This window comes from Mobula birostris, chromosome 13 (assembly GCF_030028105.1).
Source record: "Mobula birostris isolate sMobBir1 chromosome 13, sMobBir1.hap1, whole genome shotgun sequence".
NCBI lineage: Eukaryota > Metazoa > Chordata > Chondrichthyes > Myliobatiformes > Myliobatidae > Mobula > Mobula birostris.
In genome coordinates, this window is record NC_092382.1 from 31175384 (window position 1) to 31188940 (window position 13557).

General features: G+C 46.5%; 1 protein-coding gene across 1 annotated transcript; it reads left to right on the forward strand.

The window, feature by feature from the left end:
- Nucleotides 1-7521: 7521 nt before the first annotated feature.
- Nucleotides 7522-10396, forward strand: LOC140207875 (probable G-protein coupled receptor 139). Its single transcript, XM_072276421.1, has 2 exons — nt 7522-7591; nt 9486-10396. Exons 1-2 carry the CDS (start codon nt 7522-7524, stop codon nt 10394-10396), a joined length of 981 nt encoding a protein of 326 aa, XP_072132522.1.
- The last annotated feature ends 3161 nt before the right edge of the window (nt 10397-13557 follow it).

Here is a 13557-nt window from a genome sequence, read left to right on the forward strand (position 1 = left end):
GCTTTCCGTCCCTATCTAACTGTGACACCACTTTCAGTGAATTAAGGACTTGTACTTCCAGGTCCCTTTCTTCTACAACTCTCCACCGTGCCCGACCAGTCACTGTGAAAGACCTCCCTTGGTAGGTCATACCAAAGTGCAACAACTCACATTGTCCGCATTAAATTCCATTTTCCATTTCTCAAACCATTTTTCCAGCTGGTCCAGATCGCACTGCAAGCCATGATACTCTTCCTCGCTGACCACTACACCACCAATCTTGGTGGTCAGCCACAAATATGCTGATCCAGTTAACCACACTATTATCCAGATTACTGATATAGATGACAAACAATAACAGATCCAGCACTGATCCCTGTGGTAAACCACTAGTCACAGGCCTCCAGTCAGAGAGGCAACCATCTGCTACCACACACTGGCTTCTCCCAAAGACAGTGTTTCATTCAATTTATTATCTCATCTTGAATGCTCAGTGACTGAACCTTCTTGACCAACCTCCGATATGAGACTTTGTCAAGTGCCTTGCTAAAGTCCATGTAGACAACATCCACTGCCTTGCCTTCATTCACTTTCCTGATAACTTCCTCCAGAGACTCTGTAAGATTGGTTAGACATGACCTACCATGCACAAAGCCATGCTGTCTATCCTTAATCAGTCCACATCTATCCAAATACTTATATATCCGGTTCCTGCACATATATTCCAATAACTTTCCCACTACTGATGTCAGGCTCACCAATGTATAATTTTCTAGTTTATTTTTAGAGCCTTTTTTGAACAGCGGAACAATATTGGCTGTCCTCCAATCCTCCAGTACCTCACCTGTCACTGAGGATGATTTAAATATCTGTGCTTGGGCCCCGACAATTTCTGCACTTGTCTGCCGCAGAGTCCCAGGGAACAACTTGTCAGGCCCTGGGGATTTATCCACGCTAATTTGCCTTCAGACAGCAAACACCTCCACCTCTGTAATCTGTACAGGGTCCATGAAGTTGATGCTGCTTTGCCTCACTTCTATAGACTCTGTGTCCATCTCCTGAGTAAATACGGATGCAGAAAAAATCTCCCACATTTATTTTGTCTCCTCATATGGATTACTGTTCTGATCTTGCAGCCGATTATTTTTTCCCTTGCAATCTTTTCACTCTCAACATATTTGCAGAATCCATGAGGATTCTCCTTCACTTTGTCTGCTGGGGCAACCTCATGCCTTCTTTCATTTCCTTCATAAGTGTTCACTTGAATTTCCTGTATTTCATAAGTACCCCATTTGGTCCTATCTGCCTGTACCTGGTATGTACCTCCTTTTTATTGATCTGGGGGAGGAAAGCCAAAGGGGTGATAGAGCTGCATGGTGGGAGGTGGGGGTGGGGAAGGGTAAAACTAAAGTTGCAGGGGGAATGGGAGCCTGAATAACAGAACAGATAGTGGAGGGGTTGTGGAGACAGTTGTTGTTCAGTCCTCAGACAACGTCAGGAATGAAGAAGTTGAGCATGGTACAGTGAATATGCTGAGCCCGGTATATTTCAATACAGCGCAGGAAAGGCGGATGTGTTCAGGACATGGATCAACACCTGCAATTATGACACTAGGATCTGGCAACTGTGAACTGGGACAGGCTGCTTTATGGAAAAGGTGTGCTTGGTAAGTGGGAGGCCTTCAAAGCGAAACTTTGAAAGTACAAAGCGGGTATGTGTCTGTCAGAATAAAAGGTAAAGATAGAAACTGCAGGGAACCTTGGTTTGCAAGAGATATTGAGACCCTGGTGAAGCACAAAATGGAGTTGCAGAACAGAGATAGGCAGGTAAGTTCTTATGGAGTATAAAAAATGCAAGAGGACACATAAGAAATAAATCAGGAAGGCTAAAAGAAAGCATGAGATTGTCCTCGCAGAAAAGAGGAAGGATAATCCTCAGGGATTCTAGAGATAGATCAAGAGCAAAAGGATTGCAAGGCATCAAGTTGGTCCTCTGGAAGACCAGAATGGCAATCCACGTGTGGAACCAAAGCAAGTTTTTCATCTCTATTTACTCAGGAGATGGACACAGGGTCTACAGGCTCTAAACATAAACAAGGAAATTATACCTTGCTTTGAGGATCTGTTGGAAGTGTACAAAAGTATGAGGGTATAGATAGGGTAAATGCAAGCAGTTTTTTTTCCCACTGGTGTTGGGTGGCACGACAACCAGAGGTCATGGGTAAGTGACTTCCCCATTTATACAACAAATACAATACAGCACAATACAGGCCCTTCGGCCCACAATGCTGTGCCGAACACTACTTACTTTAGAAATTTCCTGGAGTTCCCCATAGCCCTGTATTTTTCTACACGCCGTGTACCTATCCAGGAGCCTCTTAAAAGACCCTATTGTATCCGGCTTCATCACAGTCGCCGGCAGCCCATTCCACGCACTCACCACTCTGTGTAAAAAAACTCATCCCTTGAGGTGATATCACGTGTCAGGACGTGACTGGAGCATAAGCAGAAATGAAGAATGATCGAGAAGCATGGCAATGTAAAACGTGGTTTTGTTGCTGTTAAATTAAAGTTCAATTCTGCAGAATATGGTTTGTTATTAGTAACCCACGGTAAGTATAAAGAACACAACACCCCTGACATCTCCTTCGTACCTGCTTCCAAGCACCTTAAAACTGTGCCCTCTCTGTAGATTTTCTCTTCTTTGTGACTGGAGGCAGAACAAAGGTGATTTTCTCAACAGCTGATGTAAAAGATTTTGTTCCCTTTCTCCGGGTTCCCGATCCTTGCATTTAGACAGCTGGAGCTCAGCTCTGTCTGAGAGACCCATCGGTTCCCATTCCCTCATCAGCCGGAAGCTCCCCGGGGCCCGTGTACGGATGGTGGGGCTGAGAGAGAGGGAAGAGAGCAGGACTGTCCCGAGATTGTGGCTCACGGTGTCCCGACTCACAGCAATAGTCCCGAAGTCGGTGTTGAACACCACCCAACCCCCCTTCTCCCCGCCCCCGCCACCCTGCCTCACCCTCTCTCCCTTCTCCCCTATCCCCGGAAACTCGCTCCTACCTGCCGTCGCTCTGCTAAAGCTTTTGTGTACTGCGCGCATGCGTGATATTCGGGAACGTCCCAACGCTGACGCTTGCGCATTTGATCGGTGCCTCGGCGACGGCGAAATTTGAAACGCAAGGATTTATGGGCAATCACGGTGCCATTAAAAGTTTCTGGAAGCACCAGTTCCATGTCCGCAGCTCAGCGTTTTTTGGTGCGCATAGAAAATGCAGCGGCTGTTTTAACGCAGAAAGCGGTTCCCATAAAGAATATAGTCAATATCAACGTGTATCTAATGCCAAAGTACAATCCTCTTACAAATGTAGATATAAAACTCAAGAGATTCTGCAGTTGCTGGAAATACAGTACAAAGACGCACACGCACAAAATGCTGGAGGAACTCTGCAGTTCAGACAGCAACTAAGCAGAGAAGTACACAGTCTAGACATGCTGAAGGGGCTCAGCATAAACGTCTATTTATTCCTCTCCGCATTTGCAGCCTGATCTGTTGATTTCCTCCAGTATTTTGCAGAAATTAACCACCTTTTTTTTCAAACTGTTTCAAAATGTTTCTGATCTCTCATTTGCATCCACATCCTACTGGTCTGATTCCTCTTCCTGCTCCTCCTGGTAAACTCTAGGTCCCATCTCTTTCAGGAGCCCCAAAGCCCTGACTCAGGCGGATTACTCTTTGGTTTCTGACTCTGCTCCATCAAAGATTCACTCGCTAGCCTGCTGTCAGACTTTAGAGGCACATTGCAACAACCCAGCTGTTTGAGACACAGTCCTTTGAAATGAGTGAAAATGATACAAAACGTTGAAAAGAGCGGGGAAGAAGGAATTTAACCAACTTCATCCAGAGCCCTGAAGGACGTCAAAACCACAGTGAGCTCATTGTCTTATTCAGCCTGGAGAGAAACATGCAGGAAATTCATGCAGGTGTACAGGATGATGAGAGACATTGGTCGTGTGGATAGCCACAGGCTTGTTCCTAGGGCTTTAGTTTTAGATTATGAAGACACGCAGTCCTCTTTTATTGTCATTTAGTAATGCATGCATTAAGAAATGATACAATATTTCTTCCGGTGTGATATCACAAAATACAGGACAGAATAAGACTGAAAAATCTAACAAAATCACATAATTATAACATATAGTTACAACAGTGCAACAATAACATAACTTGATGAAGAACAGTCCATGAGCACAGTAAAAGGTTCAAAGTCTCTCAAATGTCCCACATCTCAGGCAGACGGGAGAAGGAAGAAAAACTTCACCATGCCATGCCCGACCACTATCCGACTCCGAGGCGTCCGAAAATTTCGAGCCTCCCATCGGCTTTCCGACACCGAGTTCCGAGTACTGTATCTATCCGAGCGATTCGACCTCAATCTCGTTCGCCAACAGCAGGCAAAGCCGGGGATTTTGAGACCTTCCCTCCGGAAGATTCACGATCGCGCAGTAACGACAGCAGCGAACGGGCGTTTCAGAAATTACTCCAGGTGTTCCTCTGTACTTTCACGTCCCTCTCCATCAAATCAGAATTGTCCACGGCCCCTATTTAACGGATACGATATCATTTTTCACCGAAGGGCTGCGCACGCGCGGAGATCTGCACTCTCTCCTTCCGCCGAAGCGGCTGAACACGAGGGGGCAAAGTTTTAACTTGTTTGGAAGTAGGTACAGAGCAGATGTCAGAGCTAAGTGGTGTGTGTGTGGAATGCACTGCCGGCGACAGTGGTAGAGGTGGATACAATAGGGTCTTTTAAGAGACTCTTCGATATCACATAGATGTTAGATAGTACATGGAGCCTAGAAAAATAGAGGGCTGCATCTAGAGTACAGCACTGCCGTTCCGTGTGTCAGTGTGCTGTCTATCGCACAGAAAATGTTGACCAGCTATTTCTGAGACAGATCGGCTCTCCCTCATCACCTCATATACTATAGTCACCGTTGTGCTTTCGTTGCTAACGAGGTTTTGCTGACAGGCCGAGAGAGCTCCTCGGTGATATTCATCCCCAAAAACCTGAACCTCTGAACACTCCCCATTACTTCACCGTTTAGGGATAGTGGGGCTTGTTCGAGACGTCTTGCATTTTTGAAGTCGATTACCATTTCTATTGTCTTCTTAGTGCTGGTCGAATATTGAGGTTCATCCTCTCTATATGCAGATTCATCAGTGTTTGTGATGAGGCCAGTCACTGTTGTGACCTCTGCGACTATGATGACTGAGTTTGTAGCAGGAGCGGGAGGGCAGTCATGGGCGAAAAGAGAGAGTAGAGACGTGTCTCTGTACACGCCACTGCGGGGCGCCTGTGCTGGAGTTTTGGGGGTTTGATGCGCACTTGCTTAGTTTCCCCGTTTGGGTACGATGACTGAGGAGGTCTAAGTTCCAATTACAGGCTGATGTGCCGAGACTTGTGGAGCTCCTGAACGTCATCTCCAGAAATTTTCCGCAAATTTGCCCGTCTCTGAAGTAAGAGTAATTGGTCTATCATTCCCAGGGTTAATCCCGGTACCTTTCTTGAACAAAATAATGATATTTGTCAGAACCTCCCAACGTCTGATGCTTCGCACCTATTCCTGTGGCCACTGAGGACGCACAGGTCATCACCAAAGCCGAGGCAATCTCTTCCCACGCATCCATTAGTATCATGTGCGATATTCCTTTCGGTCTCGGGGTCTTATCTATCCTCATGCTCTTCAAAACCTCCAATGCATCTTCATTCGAAACCTTGACATATTCCAGCATATCAGGCTCTTCACGCTGCCCCCACATTCATCAAGTTTCCTCTGGGATTCCTACTCTGTGGTCTACGGAGTCCTGGCTGAATAGTGCTGGTCCGCGGCATCTGATCTGTCGGGAAGCTCTGCACTGGTGAATACTGAAGCAAAGCGTTCATTACCGACTCCACTACCGCCCCCGTCTCCAGGCGCATGTTTCATTCCTCTTGTATCCTTCATCGTCTCTGCACTCTCGTCCTCCTCTTCTCCTCCTCGCCAATGCACACTCCTAACACTTATTTCCACAGTTTGGCTCCTTCTTGATGACCTTGTAACTCTCCAGAACCGTCTCTGATGATCTCTGCTTCTTAAGCCTTAAGCATGCTTCTTTCTTCCTCGGGAATGGATATTCCTCATCTCGTCACAGCCGTGACCCCTTCGAGTTAGCGTACTTTCTCCACCTCAGCGGGACAAACCTACCCAGAACGCCAAGCAAGGGCACCCGGAACAACCTGCACATCTCTGTTGGGCATTTCCCTGAACACATCCGTTCCTGGTTTACATCCCCAGGTTCCTGCCTCATAGCGTCATGATGGGTACTCCCCCAAATTAAACACTTCCCAATATTCACTGCTCATATCCTTGTCCATGGCTCTGTAAAAGTTCAGGGAATTGTCGTCAGTATCACCAAAATACTCGCTAAGCCTCGTATGTCTCAGTTGAGCTTATTCTCTTCAAGCATCGACTTTCTAAATTACTTCTAAACCTTTCTAAATTAAACAATACTACGTCACTGTTTGCATTCTTTTAGCGCTGCCTCTCTTGTTTATTTATTTATTGTTTATTTCGGTGCTTTTGGACGTATTGCACTGTACACACATTTCACGACATTTACTGGAGACAGTAAACGTGATGCTGGTTGCGATTCTGATGATGGAAATGAGGAGCCAGTGATGATCCATAATATGCGCCGCCATTTACTGAGACCTTATTCGGAGCCGGAAAAGCCGATGCACATTCGGTATCGGGAATATTTGTCACAGAGGTTATTATAGAGATTTTTAACCTTCAATGTCAAAAAAGCAGGGGTTACTTCAATACATTTCGTGCTGCCCTTATCAATCACGCCCGCACAACGGGCTGCTGAGTTCACTGTGAGTGAAGAGGAATGGACAAATTTGGAGTAAGGTGATGGAATCCGTGTGGTCTACAATGACACTGGGCAAATAACGCAGACTGTGCAGGCCCGCTGTAATGTTCATATAATGTGGGGTTGGTTTCAGGATAAATTGTGAGATCGCTCAGAGCTAACATTTGCTTTGAGAGATATGGAGCGAGATATCGTACAATTAATATCAAATAAAATGAATGTGAAGGCAACAATAGAAGTAGATACGAGAAAATCTGCAGATGCTGGAAATTCAAGCAACATACATAAAATGCTGGTGGAACGCAGCGTTTTGTGTGTGTTAATATAAGCAGGTGATAGGTCATGACTGGCATTTCAATCCGGAGTGCGTGGAACAGCTTTAAAAACTTTCTGATTGTCTACTTTACTAGACGGTGTTCTGGACTGAGCTTTAAGTATTCTCCGCGGTGCCGAGAGAAACGGCGCCTTGTTTGTTAACTGACTGTAACTAACTCGAGTTATTGTGCACCCTCTGTGTTTTATTCACCGGGGTATAGATTAATGTATAAAAGGGCAGCGAGGTCAGAACGCAGGCGAGTGGCTCTCAGTGCGAGCAGTGCGGTGCATTTTGTACAACACCCGAAAATGGCTCTACCAACAATCCGGCATGTGACGATTGTATTTTACCCTATTCTCGCAGCTTTCGGTGTTCCGGGTAAGTCGACACATCCTCTGTCTGAAATGTTAGGGACGGACTTCTATTAACAGTCATTTCACTGGGTGTTGTTTCCCGGCGAAACCGACCCAGCGCGGAGACACGGCAGACTACCGCTGCTGAACGGTTCGTCTCCGCTCCACACGCTGATGCAGGGTCAAGTTCACTGTCACCCCGACCCCCCATCCCGCCCCCAGAGTTCATCGTAGACGATGCTGCTGAAATTCAGGGAGATCAATCCTCTCCGCTGTTCACCACTGTCAGCGTAAATCTGATACCGGCATTGTTGCAGATTGAAATGTATTTTGTGACCTAACTTTCGGTGAAGGAGCAGTAGAACAGGACGATTTGTGGGAGCGTTGCGGATTGTACCAACTGCCACCGTAGCTGAATTTTCTCTCTCTCTCTCTCTCACATCTCTCTCTCTCTCCCCCCCCCCACTCTCTGTCCTCTCTCTCTTTGTCTCTTTCTTCCTCTCCGTCCTCTCTCTTTCTCTCTTTCTTTCTCTCTCTCTCTCTCTATCTCTCACAGTCTCCATCCTTTCTCTCTCTCACCCCCTCTCACTCACTCTCTCGTTCTCTCTCCGTCTCTGTCTCTGCCTCTCTTTCTCCCTCTCTCTCTCCCTCTCCATTTCTCTCTGTCTCCCTCACTCTCTGTCCTCCCTCTCTCTCTGTCCTCCCTCTCTCTCTCTCTCGCTCACTCACACTCTCCCTCTCCTTCCCTCCCCGCTTAGTAGATTTCAGATCAAACCTTTCATTATCTGTCTTACCCTTACCAGTTGGGAATTATAGTAAATATAGCTAGCACAAGAATGGGGTGTCCAGCTGGAGATTTGAATTAATATCTCCCTATCGCACCTTTAAGATGATAATGAATGTGATCAAAATGGCGGATATATCCAAGTGAGAGCTTATTTATTGATAGTCGATTCTGAAATTATTCGAGTTTAAGCTAGATTGCGTACAAGCGACACTAGACGAGTCAGTGAAGTCCGATTCTGTTCACCGGGCCCTGCGCTCATTCACTGACTAAACGGAGGGAACGAGTGCATCGGTTTCACCCTGGGGCTGATGACCGACAGCGGGCACGGCCCCACTTACTCCGGGCCAGGACCGGCTCAATAATAGTGAGTTCCGTTGAGTGGAATCTGTCGGCTGCACGTCAGCCGATCCTCCTACAGCTGCTGTGTTCAGCTCTGTCACGGCTCTCATTCCCTACGGCTGGTGTCTGAATGGGGCTTCGAGGGTGAGAGCCATTGAAATGACGATCCCACGGGTAGGGAAAGTAGGGCGCAGGGGAGGTATGGGAGAAGACGGTGATCTCCTCTATTTTTCTGGGTTGTAATGGCAAATGAGCAGCAGAGCTGCCCCCTCTCGGTTACATCGCCAAGGTGACATCGAGAGCACGTCACCAGCAACTTAACCAGGAGCAGTGCTGCCCCCTCTCGGTTACATCGCCAAGGTGACATCGAGAGCACGTCACCAGCAACTTAACCAGGAGCAGTGCTGCCCCCTCTCGGTTACATCGCCAAGGTGACATCGAGAGCACGTCACCAGCAACTTAACCGGGAGCAGTGCTGCCCCCTCTCGGTTACATCGCCAAGGTGACATCGAGAGCACGTCACCAGCAACTTAACCGGGAGCAGTGCTGCCCCCTCTCGGTTACATCGCCAAGGTGACATCGAGAGCACGTCACCAGCAACTTAACCAGGAGCAAATGCGCAGTTCGAATGCAAACTGTTTTAGTTCACAGAATGAGGAGTTTTCATTCTCTCTTGGAACATATTTCCCTGGTAATTTTGCCAATCACTGTCGGAAAAGTATTTTCACATTGAATTCCGAGAACGCTTCTCCTTGCCCTGTTTGTAATTCACAATTTGTGACTCTTTCCCTAGCGAACCTATTGACAATGGTGGTCCTCTTTCGAGGGAATTGCGGCCTTTCCAAATGTATATCGCTCTACATGGCTTTCATGGCAATGGCAGATTTCCTGGTGATGATCGTCTGTGTAATTGTTTATCATATCGTCATGTACCAGTTTCCATTCTCCTTCCTGTCCTACACATCCGCCTGTAAGGTCGTCCTGTACTTCAATTCGACCTGCCTGCAAACCTCGGTCTGGTACACTGTCCTGTTCACAGCCGATCGGTTTGTAGCGATCTGTTGTCAGAAGCTTAAAACGAAATATTGCACGACGAGGACAGCTGTTGCCGGCATTATAACCGTGCCGCTCCTGATGCATTTACAGAACGTCCCATATCTATTTGAGTATAAGCCTGTGGGTGTAATTAACGGTATTCAACGGGGCTGTCAGCCGAGCTCGTGGTTCGTGACGTCTCTTGTGGGCGTCGCATTCTCCTTTCTGCAGAGTATTTTAACGGTTATATCACCTTTTGTTCTGATAACCCTGTTTAACTGTCTGACGGTAAGGCGCATTTTATTAGCCAGTAAAATGCGCCGCGGACTGCGCGGTCACAGCAGTCAAACACAGAAAGATCCGGAGATGGAAGGCCGCCGGAAATCCATCATTTTACTCTTTAGTGTGTCCGGCAGTTTCATTCTGTTGTGGCTGTCGGTCACTGTGATCTTTCAGATCACCCGACTCACAGCAACCGCGCATTACGACGGCGATTACACCGACTCTGCCTATGTCGCCACTGAAGCCGGCTACATGATCATGTATCTGAGTTCCTGCACGAACGCCTGCATTTATACAGCGACCCAGGCTAAGTTTAGAGAGGAAATGCGGCTGGTGTTAAAATCTCCTTTGACTTTATTTTTAAAATTGGTTAAAAAACACAGGTAAAGCAAAGCACATATTCCTAAAGGTCGAATGTTCATTAACTACTAATTCTCCGCATCGGGAATCTGTTATTGGGTCACGATGTACATCTGGGTTTTATGTGTTTGAGTATAATACGTCTCGCTATTAAACTGACATGAAATAATATAACACTCCATTTCCGTGCAGAAGCGTCCTTGATAGCCGTGACGTCACCAACAATCCTGGTAGCCGATCGCTCAGTTGATTTCAGTCACTCGTTGCGTTTGACGGCTGCGTTGACACTCAGGGCTCATTTGGCCGCTGGGTAACTCGGGTAAAGGTGGAGTCATCGGAATGACTTTTACACTGGCAGTGCAGATTCGCTGCGGTCAGCGCTGTGACAGAGCTACCTTCTTGTAGATTGCAGTGTGGAATCAATATTGCATAGATTCTGCCCCAGCTCGACTATGGCGACCTATGCCAATCCCCGGAGCCATAATCCAGCATGTATCCCTGTCTACCTTTGTTAACCAAGGGTTATCCAGGCACGTTTCCATTATTTTATTATCACCTGCATCCAGCACGTCTGCTGTAGACATAACCACGCCGCACTGGGCGAAAAAAAAACAATGTCTTCAGATCTGTGTATGGACGTGCCACTGCTGACATAGGAGAAGACAAAGTTATTGGCTATCTGTACAATATACACCTCCTCATAGTTGTATAAACTTTTACAGGGACCATTCATTTTATTTGCTATTTCAGACAATCAAACTTCTCCTTATAGTTTATCCCCTTTCCCACAGTCCAGGAAACAATCTAGTGAATATTGATCTTCCATCAGTTCTTACAACATCCTTCCCATGGCGTGGCAATCAGAATTGCACCCATTGCTCTCAGTCTGTTATAACCAGTGCTCCGTATAGCTGTAAGACCGAGTAGGCATTCTTCCACTCAAAGCCTCGGTGAACAATGCAAGAATAACAAAATATACCTTCGCTGTACTGTCCTCCTCCATTCAGAAAGGTGTGGCCTAGCATTGCAAGGTTACAACTAAAAAACGACCCCCCAAAGGTCTATATGTCCTCCCAGAATTTTATTTCACAATGTGGATAAGTCACATTTTGTTTCACATACTCTTTTACAAACAATAAAGGACCCAGCAGCAAATCAACAGCTCGCCGCTTATTGCCGGCGTCCGGGAGGAGAGACACGCTCGCACACTGCCATTCGCATCCACTTACCAAGCTAATTGTGTGACTAGTTTTCTCATTCATCTCGGCGTCCCTGCATCTGCCATGGGTGCTTTGTTAGGAACATTACTAAAGTCCATCCAAACTCTATCTACCTTCCTGCTTCGTTAAATCGTCGAGATCATTCCTTTAAAAGCACAATCATATTTGTGACACATGACGCCGCCAGCATCAGACCACACGGCCACGGCGTAGGGATCCGCATAGCTCTGCGTATGGTTCGTATGGTTCGCGGCGACGCCGTACCTACGGCGTCGATTTGACACAAGTATAAATAAGCCTTGTCTCCTTATTCGCTTCGTTGAACTGCCTTCCGAGCTGCATATACATATATTTTGTTAACCGGAATTTTCTCCCATGACATTCCCATACCGATATAAAGAGAACTCATCTCAGTATGAAGTGATAAGGGGAGCGATGTGGAAACGGTGAAGAAGGGAGAAAAAGACATTTAAGGAGGTACAGACGGTAAACGAGGTTTGGGGGATAAATTAAAGACAGGTGTTTGCATGACTAACTGCACAACTAAATCGAGATGGCTGGGTTTATAATTCTATGCACTTGTATCCAAATCACTGCAAGGTCCCGTCCAAATCAGTCCCACGATCCCAGAGCTCAGCGCTCTTTCAGTCACGCCCGCACGGCCCTCCCTCCTGACGTCATCCTTCAGCTACCTGAGGTGAAATTTCCGCAGTCCCATCCGTCAGCTCAGTAGCCTGCCTATCCCTTCCACTTCTGAGCATTCTCTCAGTGGAAAACTGGGCGAGATACGCATCCCGTCAACAACTGATCCACAAGAATGCGCCAAGCTATATGGTAATGGACACGTAACTGAAAACGTTCCAGGAGAACGAATGGGGCAAATAGAGCATAGCGTCCTGGGTAATAACTGGGGAATAGCGATCACACTGCGAAAATTCGCGGCAATCCGGGTGGACATATGAAATACAAACAGAAGCTATTCCTTAAGGAGACATTATCACCGCTAATATTTTCCCTTGAAGAAGCATTTTCTTCTTCCGCATCTAATCTCATTGATTTATATAAAAAATGAATATTATGAAGTATTTCAAAGACTGCACCTCCGCAGAACTTCAGGTGAAATGCTGCAAACGTTCACTCCATTTCCTGAAGGGTATTCTCCCCGTCACAGTTCCAAATTATCCCGTTTCTTAACTCCCCACCTGGGAAAAATTCCCTCTGCATCCTTTCTTTTGCATCCTGTCGTCAGTGTGGAAGTTTGATTCAGTTCATTTCTGTCTCTTGTATTCACTCCATGGATCTCCTCAGCTCCGGCCTCCTGCATCCATTCCACACCCTCACACTCCTCCTTTGGAGCTTCATTCCATTCTCACAGTCTCCATGTCTCCGCTGTACTTTTCCAATGTTGGAAGATTCTCCACACAGGTTTCTCTGAAGTTCCATCCCTCTGCCAATGGAGAGAAATTCCTTCCTGCATCTCAGTTATTTCCTCTGCTTGTTCTCCCCACACCTCTCCCGAGTTCAGCACGGTGAGATCCGCCCGGTCTTCATGCTCTTCAATTTTTATTTGTCAGCAAGATTCTACCAACCTCCACAACTCTTTTTATTTTCTCTGCCACTCCACGTCTTTCAGCATTTTGAAAGGAACATTTTTTTTTTTACGTGATTTTCTGAAGTATTCGGCCCTCGCCACCATTATGTGCTGGTCCTGGATGAGACACATCCACTGTGATCCAGGGACATGGAGCTGAGCAAAATACCGGGCTGTGCGCTGGCGAAATTCTTGGCTGTCTCTGGAGTAGGTCTCTCCGCTGTGGGCCGAAGGGCCTGTAATGTGCGGTAAATATCTATGTTCTTTTTCAATCTTTTTATTAACTTTCAAAATTAAACATAACAATAATAGTAATGATACATAGAGATCGGGATTGCAATAATAACAGTTAACATGTACAAGCACAAATTCCAAGT